Source organism: Centruroides sculpturatus, unplaced genomic scaffold, assembly GCF_000671375.1.
Source record: "Centruroides sculpturatus isolate CEXI.00-Female unplaced genomic scaffold, Cexi_2.0 scaffold228, whole genome shotgun sequence".
Lineage (NCBI taxonomy): Eukaryota > Metazoa > Arthropoda > Arachnida > Scorpiones > Buthidae > Centruroides > Centruroides sculpturatus.
Genome location: NW_019384467.1, coordinates 307,440 through 332,229, shown reverse-complemented (window position 1 = coordinate 332,229; position 24,790 = coordinate 307,440). Strand labels below are relative to the sequence as shown.

Below are 24,790 nucleotides of genomic sequence, written 5' to 3'. Positions count from 1 at the left end.
CACGATACGAACAAAAACTCACCATACGACGTTACATTAGTTCGCAGAATCATTTTTTATTCACTTGTTTGCTTCGTCGTGGATGGATCTCGCTCGATAAAGGAAATCTTGAGGTATTATCAGAAAGTGACTGATTTTATTGAAAAGAAACATCCCAAAAAAGTTAACACTGGCCGTATTACTGCTCAGAGTAATGACATTTGCCTAAGTCATTTTAGAAACATTTTAAAAAGTAGGCAAAGCCTCTTTGGATAGATATTTTACCAAGCAACCTCTATCCAGTGAAAGTGCTGGTGGAAGTGAAGGAAAGAAAGCAAAAAAGCAGTGAATAAAAATTTTAAAAATATATATAAAACAACACTATTTTTTTTAATCTTTTCTAAGTTATTTTTAACTTACATAACATAAGTTAACAATAACTTAAGTTTTAGTATCATTTCCCTTCTCCCGCCACCAGTTTACACCTCCATTGTCGTCTATCCTCAGAGTTAAAGTGCAAATAAAACTACATTTTTTAAATCAATTATTATTCTATTATGGTTATTTATACATTAACAAATACAAAATGCATTTTTCAGTGTTTTCCTTACTATATTTATTATTTTTAAATGTACTACTTAGCTTTAATTTGAGTGTTTTTTTCGTGTTGGAACGAATTATTTGGTTTTACATGTAATCGTATGGGGAAAAATGATTCATCTTACGACATTTTCATGATACGATCTCAGTTTCGGAACGAATTAATTTCGTATCCTGAGGTACCACTGTACATGCAAAAGCAGCTTAGCTATAACAAAAACAAATAATAATTATAATAATAGAAAAATTCATTAGTAAAGACCTGCTCTTTATGCATTTATAATTGCTGAAATATGCATTTAAATGTGCATTTTTAAATTGTGAGTTAAGCTTACCAATGAACACAGAAAACAATAACTTAAATCATTTACTCACACTAAACATAATTCCTGAAGAGTTAATAGTAACAGTGGCAAATTAAATACATTTTCAAAATTAAACCTTTGTCTTTTATCAGAAAGTATAGATTTATATCTAGAGAAACTTCTTTCAACACAAGTTGATGTATTTGTGCATGTCTAAAACATGTCAATTCTTCAATCATATAGTCAGTTGTTAAATCAGAAATACAGTCTCCATTTCCTTGTAGAACATTGGATATAATTGATAGCTCCAAAATACTAGATTTTTGTCTAGAACTTCTTGTAGCTTTTTGTACCTTTTAGATAGGCTACTTTCATTTTTCAGTAATGTGTTATATACTTTGTCCATAATTTCAAACACTTTACTCAATGGAAGATTTGTGATTTCCATACTGGTGAGTTAAGCAGGTAGAAGCCTAGCATTCAGTGACAATTCTACAAGATGTTCTTCAATTAATTGATTTGAAAATTTGTCTTTTACAATTACAACAGCCACTGCTTCCTCAAAATCTATGTTATCAAGAATCTGCTTTACCTTCTGGTCAAGCAGATTCTTGACAACATGGCTGGGCAGCATAATAAATGGCAGCTTCTATCCATACTTGCCAGCAGGTAAGAACTGGCTTGGGAGAGAATTTGAGATCAAGTTCACAGTTTTTAAAAAAATTTAATTTGAGCTGGACATTTAGTGAATGCCTTCTTTGTGAAGAAAAAAATTCTACTGAGTGTAAGGTGATGAAGTTCAGTCAGATGATAGAAAATAATCAGTAGAAGGATAATTTATTAAAATTTGCATGCTAACATGTCAAAGTTTAAAGCAGGAGGGTTTAATTGCATCTTCCCATGTTTGATAAAAGTGGATGCCTCTATCTGAAAATGCTTGCATTTTATTGGATAAATTTTAATGGAATTGAACTGATAATTTTTTCTACATAATTTTAGATGGAACTGTAGTAAAAAACATACCAAATTTGTATTTATTCATCAAAATATGAAAATATGAATTTATAAGAAGTTTAGCCTAAATGTGTATTTTACATATGCTTCTATGCAAATGCATAACGTTCTAATCATTATTCATTAGTCTAAGGAAGATTACAACTTCACATACAAGACATTAGTGGTGTGCAGTCCATGGAAGCTGTGGAAGTGCCACTTCCCTCATATTTTCTAAAATATAAAATGTAGTTTTTTTCATAAACAAGTTCTTATAACTTTGTTTTATGTCAATGTTTCTATTTTAGAATAAAAATAAATAAACTGTTTATTTTTGTCATTTCCAGTATTTGTTTATAATTTTTATGGAAACATGTCTTCCCTATCATCAAATGTCACTGCACACCACTGCAAGACACAGTGATTTTTTTTAACTTTCAACAAAAGTCACATCTTATATGCTGTAAAATATGACATTTAAAAATATGATGAAATAAATTATGTATTCACTTCAGATTAGCCCACACTGACTTTGAATCACTAGCAAATGCAAACAAAACAGAGTGAATAATATATAACATGTAACACTATTTCTGACAAATTTTCCCCTTAGCAAATTGTTCTGGCAGTCATGTTGAAAATTTTTGCTATTTACATTTTGTAGTGTGAACCAATTTATAGCATTCAACTTCACAAATCCAAGTCTGAATTCAACAGTATAAATTTCATTATAACAGGAAAAGATTCCAGAACCCAGGCCACCACTCTATAGTAAATGATATCATCAAAGAGATAATCACCTCCTCTAACTTTGTTTCCTTTAACTGGACAAAAGCTCACATTGGCACCAAAGGAAAAGAGAGGGCTGACAAGCTAGTGAAATCCGCAGCACAGCACAGGACAACGATCTTCATATTTTCTACACTAAAATCCCCATAGAACATTTTAAAAACTTGCTTAAACAGGATCTTATTAAGAGTGGCAAATCAAATGGAATTACAATCATAATCACCTGACTTACAAATTTATTCCTGCAATAAAAGACTACATCAACGATAACTGGATTAACATTAACCACCATGTTACACAGTTTTTAACTGGACATGGTAGGTTTCACTCTTACTGTAGCCGTTTTAATTTACAACAAATGAACCTCTGTTCCTTTTGTAACATTCCAGATGGTAGCAAACATTATATCTTTCACTGCTTTAGTTTAGAACTAGAAAGACATCAACTGAAAACATCAGTGGAAGGTGGAAGAAAATAGGGATACTTGGCATGATACACATAAATACCTACTCAAAAAGCAAAACTACAACTATTTCAAAGATTTGATCAAAAAGTACTTCACCATCAGCACAGTTCCTTCCTTGAGCCAGTAGAACTGTCTCCTACTCAGTGACTTGCTCGCTCATATTGCGTACTTACTGTAAACTGCAATCTGCATGTTCATATTGTATGTTTGTCTCATGCTCATTCTGTATTATGTATTGAATATTTGTATCTGTCACACAGCAAAACAAACAAACAATGTATGTTTTATCAGATATTTTGATGTATGAATTTTATTGTCGCATTTAAGCTTGTTTACTCTACTTGTGAATTACTATACATCTTGGCACGATGCTTATGGAAAGTTTTATCAAACCATGTATATAACCCTCTATTATATCTTACCACCAGCTATGCTCAGCAGTGCTGATATTGTATTATTAGAGAGGTTGCAGCCAACGTTTTCAGCCCAAAACATGAACGTCAGATGTTGAGTGCCACCATCTGGCAATTCTAGAAGGTTGATAATGGCGTTCACTACATGTAGCATGGCAAGTAGAAGTTTCGGCTTAAACTTCTTAATTTTTTTGTGTTTGAGTTAAAATTATGACGTATTTTATTAAAATAATTATTATTTAAGCATTTATGAATAATATTGTAAAGAAACAGATGATTTTAATTCATAAATTATTTAATTATTTAATTCTTATGCAAGTGATGTGAAGTGCCTATAGAATTTACATATACTTCTGTTCATAATAGCTTATCATAATTCTGTAGGAGTAGGTTTGTTCTTTCACAGCATCTTCTACCATCAACAGCATAGATGTAAATTTTCTAAAAATAATTTCCTGAACTGCTTTCAGATTTACATAAGACACTACTTACCTCAACAAAAGTATGAGGTAGTCCTATCATCCTGTCGTATGGTAGGAGACACTAAGCTAATTAAAAATAATTATTTAGTGTTATTAAACATTCTATAAATACTTTAAAATAGTTTAATTTGTTTATTTATCTTTGCTGGTAACATTCATCATTGTTAAATGTTTCTGCCATTTTTCAGTAATATCCCATGAGTCAGTGTGCAACGTGTTTTACTTCGAGTTCAAATGTCAAAAGTGTACTTCTGCTTGCCATACAAGTTTAACGTTTGAACTTCAGCCGCAACCTCTCTATTGTATTATACAGGCAGAATAAAAAAAGTGTGTAATGTACTCAGAAATTAAAATTCACACCTCTTGTAGTGTAGATTTGAACATGTAGAAAATATATATCTAAAAAGAGTTTTTGATGATTTATAACAGATGTCACTAAATCTTTTCATCTTTCTGTATATACTTATATGCAATTATATATTTTGTACACAGTTATTAAAAAACTTCCAGAACATATTCACACATTCTGGCATATAAGTGTGTGTGTGTGTGTGTATAATATGCTTGTTGTTTATTTTGTATCTGTATATGTGTGTGTATACAGGTATACCTCGCCTTACGTCGGTAATTGGTTTCAGGAGAGGCGACTTAAGTCGAAAAACAACATAAGTCAAATTTACTTGTCACTAGGCTAAACCACAAATAATCATTCCCAGTTCTGTATTTTATTTATAAATGCATTTTTAATAATATATGGTTAGTAAGAATCTATTTTAAGCTTACAAACAAATAAATTTTAGTTTTTAATATTGTACAGAAAAAAGTAATCTAAATTCACGAATTCATGTACATATTTACAATTTGGTGATGTTTACAGTACATCACAGACTCTTTATTTGTGAATATAGTTTGCTCTAAGACATTATAAAAGATGATGATTTTATAAGGTTAAATAACAAATACAGTTATAAATACAGTTATTAAAATTATCTCGTGACAGTAGAAAATAAACTAATTTATATTAAATTTCCCAATATCGAGTGGCACTGACAATGACGCCAAATGGTAGATATTGGAGCTACCATGGAAGACACCAATATTGAGCACTTAAAGACCGCTAAATAAGATGGCAACACATAAATACAGATGTTTTCATGTTTCGTTCTCTAGGATTATATTAACATTTACTGTAAATGTACATATTTTAATATGACTTTATGTGCTTTAACACTCTTCTAGTGATATTACGACTTCGGTATTTGTGGCGGATGGACGTAAAATTGAATAAAATGACTTAATCTTGATTTTTATTTTTCCATATATTTTTTTGATAAACAATGTATAATCATGAACATAGTAACTCAAGGTATACCTGTATATTGAAATTTCTGCGCGACCTGAAATATATTGGTAAACAATAATAATTTTATGAAAATCTGAATTATTTAGAAAGATTTTCTGAATATAGAAATTTGAAGATCACTGGTCTAAAATAATGAAAGAAACAATATTACTGCATTATTATAGAAATATTTTACAGTATTTGTTAACAAAGAAAATTTGGACAGTAAATCATTTGACTGAAATGACTGTGTGGAAGAGATAAATTATAACAAAATTAATTTTTGGTATAAATATATAGGCATAAATACAATAAATGAATTCATACATATAATGCAGATATATCATTTTTATAATAATTATTTTTTTTACTTAATAAAAATGAATCACCAAGAACAAATTTTAAAAATTTTTAAAAGATACTTCAAAACTGGATGAGATTACAATAAAAGTATCAACTAACACCTGTAATCTAGTTAAAATGAACAAATTTATTATAATAACAAATGTTTTCAACTGTCTTTAATAGCAATCTTTAAGTTATGAAATGTTACATAGAATAAAATTCAGAAAATAAGGTTTTTAATTTCAAAATGCAATTTTACAAAAATTATATGATGCTAATATTTTATTAAAATATGCTATTAATTTTTATTTATAAAAAAAAAGATATAAATGGAGAAAAACTCATTAATAAAGGAACAGTGAACTACTTTACTTGAACATAAATAACTAAAAAATTTGCATTTTATCTCACTCTTTGGTTTACTTTTTTTTTTCTTTCTTTTGCAATTCATTGCTGCACAGAACATTTCATTTTTGTTAACTTTGTTTTTTCTAGAAATTGTCATCACTAAAGAATTTTAAATCAAGTTTTTCACATATTAAAATTTAATTTAATTAATTTAATTAGGGCTTTTATTATTTTTATTAATAAAATGAAAGTATGTAAAATAAATCTTGTAAAATAAACATCATTAGATATTAATAGAACTTTTTACATTTTGTAGATTGTTTATATTGTACAACTTTTTAAATGTAAAGGGGTAAAAAATAATTAGAAATTTCTGTTATTTTTAAAACATAAGATGTAATCAGAAATATATAATGATATAATTTATTATTGTAACATTACTGAATACAGATTTATACTATATAATTGAATATTAATATATTGTTATCATCTTTAGGGAACAGCCCAGCTTTACTACTAAAGCTCATGTCTTCCACATTGATCCCAAGACAAAACGCTCCTGGGTACCGGCCAGCTCACAGGCAGTCAATGTCAGCTTTTTCTATGATTCCACCCGTAACTTATATAGAATTATCAGTGTGGAAGGTACAAAGGTATGATCTTTAAATTTCATACAATATTATATGTACTAATTTCCTAACGAGAAAATATGGTAATTATATTGCTGAACTAATTATTATAGATATAAATGTAAATTATAAATAACTAGCTGATTGCCTGGCTTCTCTGAAGAAAATGATATACTGTGTTAAGTTAAGATAATACACTCATATAAAAACACATTTATATAAAAATGTATTTATAAAAGAATGTGTACTCATAATATATCCAACCAAAAACAATTTTACATCAAAAAAGATTATTTATTGTAATTTATAGTTTCAAGTGCGTCATTATTATGTGCCTGGCGTTACTTGTGTGAGGAACATGGCAATGCTAATGCACATTGAATTTATATTATTTACTGTTATACTGGACTCTCAAATAATAGGTACATGTAGGTTACCTTATATGTATATGTTGAATTCACGCATTTGCCACTGTTGTTTCTGTTTGTTTTATATGTTCCAAATGTTTTAAATTAAATGTTTTAAAAATGTTCCATTCTAAGCATCTCAATTTTGGATTTCAATTGTTCTATAACCTGAAACAGACCTTGGGTAAGATTGAAAGTATTCATTGGACATTTTGTTACCGGATGTAAAGGTTCGTTAATAGTTATGCATATGCTTCCGAAACTAACCATTCAATGTAGAAAATGACAGTATTGCAAACATTTTGAAAATTTCATGAATTTTTTATATTTAACATTGACTTAAAACATTAAATTTTTTGTTATCGTTATAAATCATGTAATAAAAAATACCATGCATACTGGCATAAAAATTAATCATAAAGTTTCTAAGAATGTATTACTTTGAAAAGACAGAGTTAGGCCGCAACACCATTAGCATAAAAATGAGTGTAAAAACTCTTGTCATAATTATTTTTAACTAGCTTACCCATCGCGCATTGCTGCGATCTCAGAAGAAACAAAATTCAAGCAAACTCGTTATGATAAAATTAAATTTTCATTTTATCATTTTTATTGAAACTTGTTGTTATTATTCGTTTTCATTGGGAAAACATTTCAAAGTGTTGTTTCAATTCTATTTATTTATTGGAGTGCTCGTGGATACACGATATTTTTTGTTTTTTTGTCTGGTGCGTACACGAATAAATCGGAAGGTTTTCTGACGCATGAGCCGGCCACATACAGTTGTCCACGCGAGAAGCACGGATTCTCCAAATTTAGCCCACACACTCGCAGCGATTGTCAGAAGTGCGATATTCCCCATTTTTATATATATTTTTAAATCCTTTATAATTTTAATTATTTAATTGCTCCTTCCTCTCTTCCTTGGCATGTTGTGAAATTTCTGATAGTTGGATAATAAACCGTTTTATTGTAATTTGTCTTTTTAAATTATTTTGAGTCGATATTAAAATTTGAAAAAGGGGGAAATACCTAGATCAGTAAAATAGGCGAATTTCTTCCTACAACTTCGGTCGTTGTTCGGGGTACAGTTAAGATTTTAACGAAGTTCGAGCAAATATCGAGCGAATACATAATTAGCAAAAAAACTCAAAATAAAGTGATTAAACAAAAATTATTATAAATATCGTAAATAACAGTTTACAAATACATATATAGAGATATTTTTTGAAAGGGGGAAATGGTCTTCGCAATTTGAAATCGATCGAACACACTGTGCGCGAATGCTCGTGTAAACGCGCGCCATCTATCGTAGGATAAATGTACTTCGCGGGAGTGTATTAAAAAATTAAAAAAACTTTCCAAAGTTTCATGGCAATCGTACTATGCCACAAACCTTCGCTGGAGTATATTAAACAACTTCCCAAAGTTTCACGGCAATCGGATAAATGGTGTGGTAATGCATGAAGGACACACACACACACACAGACACACATACGTTCATTTTTATATATATAGATTACATGACCTATTTGTGTTTGCACTTGGATTGCAGTGGAGGTCCTGTTCTACTGCCCCTTGTCATGGATACAAGGATATTTTTTGATATTTTCATGAAATCATTCCAAATCTATGCAGTAGCCATTTTAATAATAAAACTAATCAAAAAATATCACAAGCATCAAAATGGTGAGAGCAAGAGATAGGAAATGAGCATATTTGCTCTGTTCTACTGTTTTTGCCTGGTGTCATGATGACATGAAGTCCACTGACTTCTGATTGGTTGATGATACAGTTTTATGGATATATTCATGTTGAAAGTTGAACACTGATCAACTCGCTTTAGACTCATTTTACACCCTGCTCCCATGTAATATATTCAGAACAAGTGATGGTCATATAATTAAAAATAATTATGGCAAGGGTTTTTATGCTCATTTTTACACTAATGAGGTCTCAACCTAATTAAATAGACATTGCTGCCTCTAGCAGAGAGCAAAAGAATGAATGTTATCATTTTTTTGCAAAAAAAAACTTTAGAATGAATTAATGAAAAGTAAGGGTCTTGGCTAAAATTTTATATCATATGCTTTGTAGAAATGTGTAAATTATAAAGATCTGTACAATAGTTTATTAGATCTAAAGAGTATTACAGAAATTTCTCTAGTTATATATATTTCAAACAAAACCTAAAAGTGAAAAATTTGTGTAAGTTTTTTCTTACTTAAAGCCTCTAAAATATTAGACAGAGGTAGGGACGTCCCAATACTGTCAATACTGATACCATATCAATACTTTCTTCAATGTTTAGTCATTTTTACTCATTACTTTTGGTCTGGTGTCAATACTGGTATCAACACTATTTCTGGGTATCAGATATGGTATCGTTACATTTTTCAAAAACAAGTAAGGCCCATCCAAAACTGGATTTTGCAGCCAAATCAGAAATTGAAATGGAATTTTACACTATTTTCGGTAAAGTTAAACTTATATATAAAAAATATTATGGCCAAAAATCAATAAATGTATTAAGTCAAATTTTATTTCTGCAGAATATGCATAATTCATAAACCAAGTGGTTTTGGTACAGATCTTCCATTCCAAATTTCAGTTGTCTAGAACTGCAACAAATCAAGTAATTATGCTAGCATTTGACACATTTATTATTATTCTCTCTCTAATATAAATGCATTTCTAATCACACCATCTTAGTGATTTCTCTTTAGTATTGCATCTCAAAATAATACAATACTTTTAAAAGATAAAGATAAATACAATTCAGGTTATCACAAAGTAAAAACATAATTGTTCACAATTACTCAAGTAATGAATGCATTCGTGAGTGATGTTTGAATGAATTTACATTTACCTATTAGTTGAATACTTCTGATGTTTACAATATTTGTATAGTTACACTTACAACTGATGTATCTATCAAGTGAAATTTGAAAGCTTTGACAATTAACCACTGATGAAATACTTCTGACAACTCTAGTGCTTATAATCAGACATATATCTAGCATATCCACAAGAATTTTCAACAGTATTAACACTTAACTGTTGGTGATGGCTACATTACTATAAATACATTATTACAAGTCCTATTATAGTACATGTGCTTAATAAAAGTAATTAATACAAGTACTATTTATAAATAAATATTTAGTTAAACATTATGCAGTACTTTCCTTTGTTAATTAACTTGAACCATCGGTGATGTTTCAAATGTGCCACAATTTGTAAATACTTGTTTGCATTTTTTTTTTCTAAGTTCTTTCTGTGGGCATTAAGAAGGTCTCTTTTTAGCAAGCTCAGTATGGGTTTGGTCAGGTCCATGTAAGGGACAGGGCTGACATATCTGGTCAGATCACCCCCCAAAATTCCTGGGAATTATTTAACCTGTCCAGATTCTATCCCAGGTCCCAGAGCAGTAGGCTATCACATTGACCACTTAACCATCCGGCCATTATTTGTTTGCACTGACATTTGTAAAATTTGAACACAATAAAGAACTTTCAATGTAAAGACACCATTTTATCAGTTTACCAACAATTTCTTATACACCCCCTATCTCGTATACAGTACTATCCACAGAACCCATTAGTAGGGCTGTAGATCTGGGGCTTCTTTTGTCTGCTGTACATAAGACATCATATGAGTGTAAACTAAAGTACTGACTTATGCATTGACTCCTGAACTAGAAAGCCTAAATTCAATTCCTTGGAGTAAGCAACAAAATATTAATTGCTGCTCTGGGCCAACTCAGCCTTCATTATAATGAGTATAGTACCTTCTCAGCAGTAAAAACAACTGGAAGGTGATGCAGCAGCCAGCAAAACTTTCAGTTTTAATACCCAGTGCTGATATTGGCCAGTATCGACACTTCAAGACTTTTGTGGTATAAGAACATCCCTAGAAAGAGGAGAAAGATATTCAGATACTTTAGAAGAAAACATGTCATCAACCTGGTAGACAAAGTGACATTCTCCAATGAAATGTAGAAGAATGTGATTTATTTATTTTTAAAGAATATCTTTTTCCCTGCTGTGGCATTTGACATAGTTGGCATTTACTTCATGAAGTGGAATAAACAAAGATCTCCCTTTTTTCCTTTCTTATCAGATTCTGGAAATACCTGGAGCTTAATTAAATGAAGAACAAAATATATTCAACTTTCACTAAACTGTATCAGGATATCATTCACTCTCATCAAAGAAAAAATCTTGTCTTACAGTAATCTCTTGCATATGTCAAAGATCTAATTTTGGTAAAGTAATATGAGAGATATTATATTGCTTTGTGTTTATTGGAGTCTTGTAAATCTAATTTTTTCAAAGCCCGGAAATTACCTAATGTGTGGCATTACATAAGCAAAAACACAAACAAATAATTATGTTAAAGAAGAAAAATTTGGCTAATGAACAAATAGCCCAAAATAAATATTTGACTAGGCATTAAAAAAAATTAAGTTTATTATTCTATAGACCAACTATTTACAATGATTAATACAAAACTATGAATTATGTTAGGAAAAAATAAGACTGTACAAATTATAAAAATTCAGCGATACCTTATGTTATTGAAATCAAGAATGTATAAAAACTGTCACAGCACTCAGGAACTCACAATTAACTTAGAATTATTCTTATACTATCTCCACAATCCACCAAATACAAAAACAAACTATTTACAAATTTACAAAAAAAGTCTTACAGTCTAACTTGCCTAACCATCACACTCAAGGAAAAAGAAATGTCTGGAAATATTTGATTGTCAGTTCACTAGCTTGCTTACAGGAACTTCACCATGTTTTTCTTCAATCTCATCCAGTTCTTATACTCCCTGAGTTACGTATCAATAGCTGTACCACTCCAACTCATTTATTTATTTATTTTAACAATTGCTATTATTTTCTTTCATAATATTTTGAACATTTGTCTTTACCAATCTTTCAAAAATTGAGTTCTGATTTTTAAAATCTGTTACATTTAGGATTAAGAGATCACTCTTTAATTCCTATATGGAAATCACTCAATCCCAAGATGTCATTGTAGATTGGCAATATAGGTGGTATGGGTGTCAGTGATGGTAAGAGTTTTATTAATTTTTTAATTTAATTTTTTTTTTGTTGGATGCGGAGCTTTTCTCCTTTAACAAAATAAAATGTCCTCAAAATAAAGAATAATGCAAACTAAATAAAAACCCCAAAAATAAAAGTAATATTCAGACTCAACTCCTTGCAATCTGATCCAATAGTTCAATATTATGACTATAGATCAATGATTTTTAATTGGGAACTGCAAAATATAGTACTGAGCTGCACCATGATACATCTTATATATATTACTAAAAGTACAAAAAGTACAATAACTATTTAGTTGTAAAGCAGTAGGGTTGTTACTATTAGAAAAAGGCTGAAAAATAATCTAGATTAATAATCCTTAAACTTACCTGCAAGTATATTTTTTTCTATATCAACAGAAAATCTCAAAAAAATAAAATTACAACAATTTTTATTGTTACATTGTCACAGGTTACAATTTTTAATCATATTTTTAATAATTTTTTAATTTAAAATATATGCTCTCCACCTCAAATTAGTCATGCTTGTCATCTATCTAACTTGTTTCAGGAGAAAATTTTTTAATCAAAATAGCATGACTTTGGACTCCAAAGTCATGCTATTTTGATTAAAATAGCATGACTCCAAAGTCATGCTATTTATGTATTTATCTTGTATAAAAAACGAAAACTGGATTGTATTTAAAATCAAACAACAACCATAATCATTTCAATCAACAGTCAACACCAACCATTCAAAGCAAACTTTATTTAACACAAATGTTTTCAACCTTATTGAAAGATCTTCTTCAGGCTACAGTAAATCAAATAATCCAACCATCTAGAGAATGCAGGCAGAAAGAACAATATATACAAATTTGAAATGTAGAATACTTAAAAAATCGTAGAATAAAAATATTTTAAAGTATAAATGTTTGAAAAAGAACATTACAGAAACTTAAAATTTGAATTTAATAAGAAGAATATAAATATGTAATTATATAAATGAAACTAAAATAAGAGAATATAAAGGATTAAAATTAAAAATCAACATTGAACAATAAATGATATTCTACAATTTGACATAGCAGGTCTCTGTTAGGTAATCTCATACACAAAATTCCATGCATTGGAAATACTTTAGCATCTTTAGTATTTATGCACTTAGCATTTTTTGAAGGTAAGTAAATATCCCATTTGTTTTATTTATATAATTATATGTTATATTTATATCCTTTGTATTTAAAACAGTTTTTCTAAATTTCTGTAATGTTCTTTTTCAAACATTTATACTTCAAAATATTTTTATCTTAAGTTTTTGTAATATTTTACATTTCAAATATGTATACATTGTTTCTTCCATTTGTGTTCTCTAGACAGTTGGAGTATTCAATTTCCTTTAGCCTGAGGAAGATCTTTCAATAAAGTTAAAAATATTTACAATAAACAAAGTTTGCTGGAATTTATGGTTGTTGTTACTTTGATTGTATTACAAAAAATATAACTCAAATGACTATTATCAACTCAGAAACACATCTAGTCACATTATCAAATATCTTTGCCATATTTGACAATAAAGTAGATATCTTGTATTCTCTGTAGCATTACAATATTTGATGTTCTGTTATTATATGAATAATGGATTAAAAACAATAGAGTATATTGCTTCATTTACTTTACATTTCTGATTTAGTGCTATTGGGCTACCAGTTTAAGTATAATAAATAGAAAATTCCAATTGTAGAAGCAAAGAATCTGCTAGAATTGAATATAGAATCAAAGAACACAAGAAAGAATCTCTTAATTATATAAACGAATGTTAAGTATATTAATACTCAACATTTTCAGAGTATTAACATTCCATTTTTAGAAATCATATATAATACAAATAAATAAATGTTTACTGGAATTAATTAAATAAAATAAACAAACACCTTTCTTTATTCCAGCACATATATAAAGCATTTTAAATTATTTTTATTAGTGTTTGAAATTGGAGGGTAGGTTTCAAAAATTAAATACTAATTCTTTCATATTAGTAATGTGGCTAAGGATGCATAAAATGATGGAAATTAGTGAGAGTAAATTTGAATTAATGACAAAATACATATCTATAAAGAATACATATCAATAACCTAGAAGGAAAAACTTGCAATACAAAATTCGCAACATTTTAGGAAACCAGTAAAACAATAAAAAATTTTGGGTTTGAACAATTAAGATGTTTAACAGTTTAAAAACATTAACTATAATAAGTTTTTAGTGTTAAAACATGTGTATTTTTGAATTTTAAGGGATAAACTTGACATACAGGTCAGGAAGTGATTTTACAACTTGCAAGACCTTGCAACTTTAGGCCAGAGCTTCCAAAACTTTGGGTCGCTACCCCAAATTAAGTCACAAAGCAAAATGTTGGAGTTGCAAAAATTAAATTCACACAGTTGAATTTGAAGAAACATTAATTGGATATTTTTATTATTGTTAATTGAAAGTATTACATTTTTTGTACAACTGTTATAAAATCATAATACTGGTCAAGTTGCTTATCAAATTATAATCAGATATTAAAAACTATAACCAAGCTCATCATAATTGCAGTGATGCATTATAATTCAGCATATAAGTTACTGCATTTATTCGTGTATAAGAAGATCTCACATATAGGATGAGGTGTGACTTTAGAGCTCAAAATAAAGAAAATTAGATTTATTAATACAATTGTAATTTCATTTTGTTTAATCGCAAATAAAATATCAATTGTATGTAAGTGCATGAATTCTGTCGCAAAAATTACTGGCATTTTAAACTTTAAGGAAAAATCTTGTAAAATTGACAACATAATTTGTTCATATAGAGTTGGACAATCGGGAACCTTTTTTTGCCAATCCTTGACAGTCAAATTCACTCTCTATCGATTATGCTTATGAGTTTCTCCAAATTCTGATTTCCAAATAATTATCTGTTTTCATGTGAGAATAGATTAAAACTTATATCGGGCTACAGTGTGATTTTGGAATTCAATTCAAAAGCTTTGCTTTTCCTATTGCTATTCATCTTTACTCTTGACAATACACAAGAATGATTCAAACGACCCAGATAAAATATTTTTGTTTTTAAACACGAGGGTGAGCATCTGGTAAAAAAATCTGAATACACCGTTCACAAAAATTATTGGAAAAACACAAAGAATTCTTCCCTTGCGCATATAGTAGGGCCTAGATTTTCGAAGCAGTGAGAAATGAATAAAAACCTCATCTTATATGCAAGTAAATATGGTATTTAACAAAGGCACAATACATAACACAGGTCAACAAAAAAAAAATTTTTTTTTGGTGCCTAGGATTTCAGAACTGATTTTAGCTATATTTGGGTCGCTGAATCCAAATATGAAATCAGTTTTTCTCTATCAGCTCTACTTTTTTAGTATCAGGTCTGTAAAACTTGTACAGAACATTTACGACAGTGGACTAATGGGAAAAGAAAAAGTCTGAAATTTGGCATACCAATGGTTTGGAGAGAACCCAAAAATCACTTTGATGACTGTTATTTCTGTCTAGTAAATATTAATGGAATCAATCGTAACAACTGTAGCAAGTGGACTTATCCTCATTTAGTCTCTGCAAGACGCCCGGTCCCTCACTCACAGGAAGTACCAGTTCCATCATTTCACCAGCTACCAGAGCTCTGTGAGGACGAGTATCCCTCTGATCCTAATGAAGGTGACTGTGATTACGAGAGAATGTCATCAATTCCTCAATGTTTCAACCAGGATGAGTTAAATGACCTCACCAGAGATCTCAACCTGCCAAAAGAAGCTTCTGAATTATTGGCTTCTGGGTTGAAGGAGAAAAATTTACTGGAGCAAGGAACCAAAATTACCTTTTACCGTACAAGAGAAAAGGATCTGCTACCCTTCTTCTCTCAAGAAGACAATTTTGTGTTTTGTCACGAAATTAGAGGACTCTTGGAAAAAATGGGCCTTCTTGAATATTTTTCAGATGATTGGCGCCTATTTATTGACAGCTCAAAACGAAGTTTGAAATGTGTCCTTCTACACAATGGGAACAAATACGGTTCAATACCAATTGCTCACTCAACGAAAATGAAAGAAGAATATAACACCATAGCTCTGGTCTTGGAGAAGATAAAGTATCGTGAACATCAATGGGTAATTTGTGTAGACTTAAAAATGGTAAACTTTCTCCTTGGACAGCAAATTGGCTACACCAAATATCCTTGCTTCTTGTGCCTCTGGGATAGCAGAGACAAAACACACCACTGGGTTAGAAAAGAGTGGCTTAAGAGAGAAAACATGGACGTTGGAGAAAAAAATGTCATTAACGACTCCTTAGTTGAACAAGAGAAAATCATCTTTCCTCCACTGCACATCAAGCTAGGCCTAATGAAGCAGTTTGTAAAGACTCTTGATAAGAAGGGATCATGCTTTGCATATATAGGGGAAAAAATGCCTCAGTTAAGTATAGAAAAAATTAAAGCAGGAATATTTGACGGCCCACAAATAAGACAACTCATTAACGATCTTGCCTTTGTAAATTCGATGAATGAAGCTGAGCGAAAAGCCTGGACTTCATTTGTTGCAGTTGTCAGAAATTTTCTAGGCAAACGCAAAGCTGAAAATTATGTTGAACTGGTAAACGAGATGCTTAACAGTTTCAAATTCCTTGGGTGTAATATGAGTATTAAGGTGCACTATTTACACAGTCACTTAGACCGTTTTCCTGAAAATTTAGGAGACACCAGTGAAGAACAAGGTGAAAGATTTCACCAGGATATTAAAACTATGGAGGACCGCTACCAAGGAAGATGGGATACGCATATGATGGCAGATTACTGCTGGAGTTTAAAAAGGGATTGCTCCAAAATACATTCACGAAAGTCACGGAAAAGAAGCTTCCTCAATGTGTAACTGTTTAGTTTTATTGATGACTTTTTCCTCTATCTTTGTATAGAATAATATTTGCATAATATAATAATAAAAATTCCGTGTTTAGTTTTTTTACTTGATCCATGGATTTAACTTAAGATATTGAAACGTATATTTCGCTAAAATGCTATATCTTAAAAATTAGAGCTCCTAGGCAAAAACTAATGCCATATTTGAATTCAGGACATCAAACTCATATGAAATCAGTTCAAAATACCTGGGCACCAAAACCACTGTTGACCTGTGTAATTGATGTGCCAAATAAATTTGCACATGGTGCTACTGCAACTACTGTAGAATTGATGTGTTCTCTTCTGTGGATATATGTCTATGAAGCCTAACCACCTATTTCAATGTGTATAAGAAAATATATACTTATGGATCTCAAATAGTACTACTAATTTACCTCACTACAGAACGCTAGATGCTATAGCCTGGAAGCTCATGCTCAAGACAAGATAAGACAAGATTGATGTGTTTCCAGTATGTCGTTAGATTCTGTTTCACCATAACAATAGCTAATGGTACAGTATTGTATTTTATTGTTTTACTCAATTGAGGTTGGTACTTTTTTAAATAATTATAAAAGATACTCAAAAAAGTCTAAAATATAAATAAAATAGTATTTTTTTAACTGTGGATAAGTGGTTGAACTTGAGGTAATGGCATAGATGACAATGCTACAAACTTTGTTCAAGCAGGATTCAATAGTTAGAAAGAGGCACCTAAAATGCATAAAAGAAAATATAATGAGATATTTCTACAATTTGACTTCATTTTTAATAATTGCGATGGTAAGGAACAACCTCTTTGTATAATTTGTAAGAATATTTTGGTTTTTGGTTGTGGAGTGTATGAAACCATCAAAATTAAAAAGGCACCTTGAATCCAAGCATCCCTCCTATGTCAATAAACCAAAGGGATATTTTTAACAACTGTTAAGATCTTCAAATAAAGAAAAATAATATTTTGAGAAACTTATGGCTGTCAATGAAAAATATTTATTGGCATCATACAAAGTTTCATATCTGATTGCTAAAAATAAAAAGTCATATATGAAGTAAATATGATAATGACGTTCAAAAAGTTCCTTTATCAAACAATACTGTCACCAGTAGAATAACTGAAATTAGCAATGACCAAATTGAGCAACTTATTACTAGAATCAAAGAAAGCCAAAAATTTGTAAACAACTGACAGTACATAGATGATATTTATGAACAAAACACCAATAAAGATTTGTTATTTTGTTGTCCTTTGGACGAACATACAAGGGGAGAAGACACATATGGGAAAGTTGATGAATTTTTTTAAACTGAAAGTTTAGAATGGAAAAATTGCATTGGAATATGCACAGATGGTGCAAAAGCAATGGGAGAAAATAATGGTTTTAAATCATTTGTAAAAGCTGCTGCTGATCATATAACTTTTACACACTACGTGATACATCAAGAGGCCATTGTAGCAAAAAAATCCAATGGAATTGAATGATGTGCTTCAGGATGCTGTCAAAATTATAAACTTTATTGAAAGCCATGCTCTTAAAAGCTGTTTATTTTCAGATCTTTGTAAAGTCATGGACTCCAAATACAAAAACTTATTATATGCAGACGTATGTCTAGAGGGCAAAGTTTAAACAGATTATTGTTATTAAAAGACAAAGTTATTGTATTTTTAATTGAACAAAAATCTGATCTTGCAGCGCTTTTTCAAAACGACTTATGGTTATCAAAGTTATGCTATATGTCACATATTTTTGAGAAACTAAATGATCTCAACTTGTCTCTTCAAGGAAAAAATTGCAATATATTTACTTCCAATAATAAAATTGAAGGTTTTATTAAAGATCAAGATTTGGATGAATAGGATAAAAAATTATTCATTCGAAATGTTTTCAACCATTGACAATTTTATAATTGAAAAGAATAATTGTAAAAGTTTAGTTGCAAAAATTATTATAGACCACTTAGAAACCCTAAAAACACAGTTTCACAAATATTTGATATCAAATTTGGATTTTAAGAAGTTATCTTGGATTCAAAAACCATTTTTAATTAACATTGATTATATTAATCATTTGCCATATAAAGCCCAATAGGAATTCCCTGAGCTATCAAATGATTCTAACTTAAAACTTAAATTTCAACAAAAATCCTTGTCTCAATTCTGGATCGGAGCTAGAGTTGAATTTCCTACAATTTTCGAAATAACATTAAATGTTGTTCTGCTATTCAGTCAGCACCACCTACCTATGTGAAATGACTTTTTCAGTTTTAACTCTTATTAAATCTGAATATCATACAACGTTGAAAAATGTTGAAGGTTCTTTACATCCAGCTGTGTTAAATATTGCACCTAGGTTTAAATTGTTATGCTGCAAAAAACAAGCACATTCTTCTGATTAAAGCATAATTTACTTTCATTAATATTTTTATACTTAAAGCAAATCCTAAAACTGGGTTTTTATATATGTATGTATATATTTTTTATTTTTGCTTGCAAATAAATAAAGTAGTTATGGGCAATATTTTTATGTCTTTATTTTATATTTTATACCTAGCCTGGGGTTGTGAAAAAATCTCCATAATAAAATGGGGTCATCAATGAAAAAAGTTTATGAAACTCTGCTCTAGGCCATTGACATCTATGAAATTTTATCAATAACAATGTTGAAAATTAAATAGCGATTGTATAAAATTTCTTGGACAGTAATTTAGAAATAATTATTATATAGTTGGCTGTAAATTTAATTAATAATTAAGATACTTTGATTCAATAAGTGGATGTGACGCCATCTGTTGATAAAAAAGTAAAATCAGTTTATAATATGTTAATAAATTTTTTCTTTTATAAATTGATTATGTTGTAATTAGTGCAGAATAATGGTAATGTTTGGATTCAAAATTTTCCAGAATTTGTACGAATTAAACAAATTATAATTATAAAATTCCAAGCTGTGATATTTTAATTCTGTTTTTGACTTATAAATTTAACTGTAAATTTTGTCTAAAATACTGTTTATTTATTTGTAGAGTTTTAATTTACAAACAATAGTTCCTTATGTTTCGAATAGGAATGAGAATTTCTGAAAATGTCTGGGAAAATAAATATTTTTTCTACTTCTTAAGTGAAACACATATTCTCATAACTTATGTTTGGAAGGAATCATATATATTAATAGAAATCTATTGCTAATTTTAATAATTAAATGATTAAATAATTGAAGAAGGCCTTTGATGTAGGCTGAAAATGTAACAATATTTTTTACTTCACTGGACTAACATGAGGTTACCAAATTGTATTTGATTAAATGACAAGTAGATTAATATAATTATTTAAATAAATTTTGAAATATGATAAAATTTCATATTAAATTAAAGAGAAAAAAGCCAGTTTACTGTTGTGAAAAAAGTAAAGGAAATTTTACATTCTTAGCACTGCAAATGACTGCTATGTCAGACTTGAGGATTACTCTTTTATATAAGTATTTTGTTTATTTCATATTTAATTGTTATTATTCTTTATTTTTATTATTATTATTATATTTGTATTTACTTTAAAATTGCAATTAAAATAATATGTGAAATTTTTAACTTATTCTGTACTTTAGCATTCAATTCAATTACTATAAATATTTTAATTCTTTTTGTATTTAAAAATAAAAACCATTCAACTATCCAGCATAATTCTTTAATAACATAAGAGCGTTTTCAAACGCATTAAGCGTCCATCATCAGTTATTTCTCTAATTTGAAACGGGAAATTCGAAAAATTACGCAATTGAATTTCAAATAGACGGTTATGTAAAAAAATTAAAAAGTAACATATTATAAACGAAAATGATATATACAAATTTCTGTGTATTTAATAAATAATAATAAAATAAATAAATAAAATAAAATAAAATATCTATCAAAGATCATCCTAAGTCCGATTAAGCCTTTTTTTATCTATGCCAATTCGTCGCAAAAGGATTTCCAGGCAGACGAAATAGTTTTTATTTTTAATGTTAGTTGAATGGTTGTTATTTTTAAGTTTTATTGAATTCTCCAGTAAGCAAGTATACAATTATTTATCTTTTTGTATTGTTTTTGAAGACATTTCTGTTTATTATTTTGTAAATTTTAACACCAGAAGATATTTAGTTAATTTTATTTATAGTTTTACTTGGTGTACTATATAGAATCTTCTTCCAGTCTGATATTGCACTTTAAAAAGTTCAAGTTATTTTATCTATCAAAAACCAAATTTATTAATGATAAAAACAGTAACCATAATTATGTAATTGTGGCAACATCTTAAAAACAAAAATATTTAAATAAATNTTACATTCTTAGCACTGCAAATGACTGCTATGTCAGACTTGAGGATTACTCTTTTATATAAGTATTTTGTTTATTTCATATTTAATTGTTATTATTCTTTATTTTTATTATTATTATTATATTTGTATTTACTTTAAAATTGCAATTAAAATAATATGTGAAATTTTTAACTTATTCTGTACTTTAGCATTCAATTCAATTACTATAAATATTTTAATTCTTTTTGTATTTAAAAATAAAAACCATTCAACTATCCAGCATAATTCTTTAATAACATAAGAGCGTTTTCAAACGCATTAAGCGTCCATCATCAGTTATTTCTCTAATTTGAAACGGGAAATTCGAAAAATTACGCAATTGAATTTCAAATAGACGGTTATGTAAAAAAATTAAAAAGTAACATATTATAAACGAAAATGATATATACAAATTTCTGTGTATTTAATAAATAATAATAAAATAAATAAATAAAATAAAATAAAATATCTATCAAAGATCATCCTAAGTCCGATTAAGCCTTTTTTTATCTATGCCAATTCGTCGCAAAAGGATTTCCAGGCAGACGAAATAGTTTTTATTTTTAATGTTAGTTGAATGGTTGTTATTTTTAAGTTTTATTGAATTCTCCAGTAAGCAAGTATACAATTATTTATCTTTTTGTATTGTTTTTGAAGACATTTCTGTTTATTATTTTGTAAATTTTAACACCAGAAGATATTTAGTTAATTTTATTTATAGTTTTACTTGGTGTACTATATAGAATCTTCTTCCAGTCTGATATTGCACTTTAAAAAGTTCAAGTTATTTTATCTATCAAAAACCAAATTTATTAATGATAAAAACAGTAACCATAATTATGTAATTGTGGCAACATCTTAAAAACAAAAATATTTAAATAAATATATTGATTAATATATATTAATTTTTCTTGTATAAATATCTCAAAACTATTAAATGAATTAAAAATTTTTAGTTTGTATAATTAGTTTGCACTACTACAATATTTAATTTAAAGGAAGTTGAAAGGAAGGTATGTTATAATAAATAAATATATATTTAATAGTTGATCTAAAGATCTTAATAAAATATGTTAGTTTAATATTTATTAAGTTCTGTCAGAGACAGATCTAACTTTATGGGCCTTAGGCTTGAGATTATTTTCAGATCCTTTTTTAAAATTTTTAGATAATAAATTTTAAAAATATTAGTACAGTAAACAGATGATTTAATGGATAAAAAATTTTTGTCCAATAGGAAAAATTTTAAATCTTTTTATTCATGAATATCCAATCTTTTAGTATGTTCTATTCATTCTCAAATTCATTATGCAATGTACTTTATAATATTTTATTCATACTAATACATCATAATAACATTTTAATATATCTTGTACATTTTAAGTTTGTTATTAATTACATATGTTTTTAAAAGACATTTGATTTAATGGACTTTTGGTAATAGCAGCCATTCCTTTCTCCCAATTAATCTGTTAAATTGAGAACTTACTATATTTTATCCCTTGTAGCTTTGTCTCTAAGTACTATAAGTAGTTTTAGCCAGAATGTTTTAAACAGTCATACTGACCCGCCTCCCCTTGTTTAAAAAATTTTTCAAAAAGTCCATGATAAAATAGATTGCAACCAGATACATTTTACAATTTGCACATTTTTTAGAATGTTAGGCCTTTTTATTAATTTATGTTCAGATGTGTAACTGTAAGAAAGTGATATGCTAGTCAGTGGTCACATTCAAGAAATTTATAAATTGATACAGTAATACTTCGGTTTTTGTTGACTTTGGTTATCATCATTTTTGGTTTTTGTCTATTTTTTTCGTGAAAAATTTGTCTCGTTTTTCATTGATTGCCTCAGATTTTGTCGGCATGCCCAAGTGACTTTGCTGCTAATTTTGTGAAAACAAAGGGCAACCCCACATGTTTTCTGACTCAGTGTGGTGTTATTTCTCATTGTGTGAACATTACCCCGCAACAGCCCACCATTGGCCAAAGGTTTTGTTCCCTGAACACTGGGAGTTAGGTCATGGGTTTGCATGTCCTGGTGAAGTTTTCTGATTTTCTCCACATCTGTAACACCTGAGTAGGGGCCAGTTACACTTAAACAGACCTCCCGGAAGGCATTATTCCCCATGATACAACCATCATAAATGCATACAACTACTATTATATGACAATTATGTCACACTTTACCATGGGGCAATATAGGCTATAAGCTCATGTCCAGCTAGCTTCTACAAGACAAGACATTACCCCACATGTCCAGCCAAACAATTCCATTGTTTTCTTTTAGATAAGTCTTTTATATTAATTTCTTATTGCTTTTAGTACTTAACGCTTTATTAATTATCTATAAAATGTGCTTTTGGTATGTATTTTGGAGTGTCTAGAATGAATTAATTGGATTTACATTGATTCATATGAAAATAATTGCCTTGGTTTTCATCGGTTTCAGATTTTGCCAATTGTTTTTGGACAGATTATTGACAAAAACCGAGGTATCACTGTATTGTTTTACGCTTTAGATCCTATATAGATCCACCACTAAGTTTTGTATACAACAAATACAATTTAAGTTGAAATTCATTCAATAAAATATTTATTTTATGTATTTAGAAAAGTGTTTTATTTATTTATTTATTTATTTGAAATATCAAATTGATGATTCTTTTTAAAAATATTTCAATTTTTTTTCAAAAATGTAATAAATAAATAAATTAAGTTTATTTATTATATTTATTTTAAAATTATTTTTTTCATAAAAGAAACTTTATGATAGTATTCTCTTTTGAAATGAATTATTAATTTTTCCAATAAATTATTGTTTACTTTTATTCCTGTTTCTGTCACTTTTATCTTTATAGCTTACAGTTTTACAGTAGTAGTTGTCTTAATAAATGTCACATCTAATCTTTTTTGATTTACAATTCAATAAATCTATTCTCCACTTTATACAGACAATTAGGGAAAAATTGTCATATGACAAACTGAAACTGTCAAAAGGAGATAATTTATCTAAAAGTATGTGACACACACAGTATAATTTCATACATTCTTAGTCATGAAGTGACTGTAATAAATATTGATTAAACTTGAAGTACATAGAAATTATTTTATATACATTACAATATTGATTTTATTTTGACTGATGTGTCATTGAATCTCTTGAAAGTGTTTATTATACTTAAACTATGATAAATTTCTAATTTTTTTTTAATTATAAACATGTTAAGAATTGAATATTTACATTTGAAGATGAATTAGTATTTACTGTAATTTGTTCTATTTTTTAATTTGTTGTTTGAATAATTTTTAATAAAATAAAAAATATCTTTTATAATATAATAA

The 24,790-nt window shown here is 28.6% G+C and overlaps 1 protein-coding gene across 1 annotated transcript in view; it reads left to right on the top strand.

Annotated features, from left to right (window-relative positions):
* The window catches only part of LOC111621070 (homer protein homolog 2-like), a 274,865-nt gene that overhangs the window by 72,042 nt on the left and 178,033 nt on the right, over nt 1-24,790 (top strand). The window contains exon 2 of the mRNA XM_023363129.1: nt 6,559-6,715. Coding sequence (XP_023218897.1) covers nt 6,559-6,715 — 157 coding nt within the window. The remainder of the gene's footprint in view (nt 1-6,558; nt 6,716-24,790) is intronic.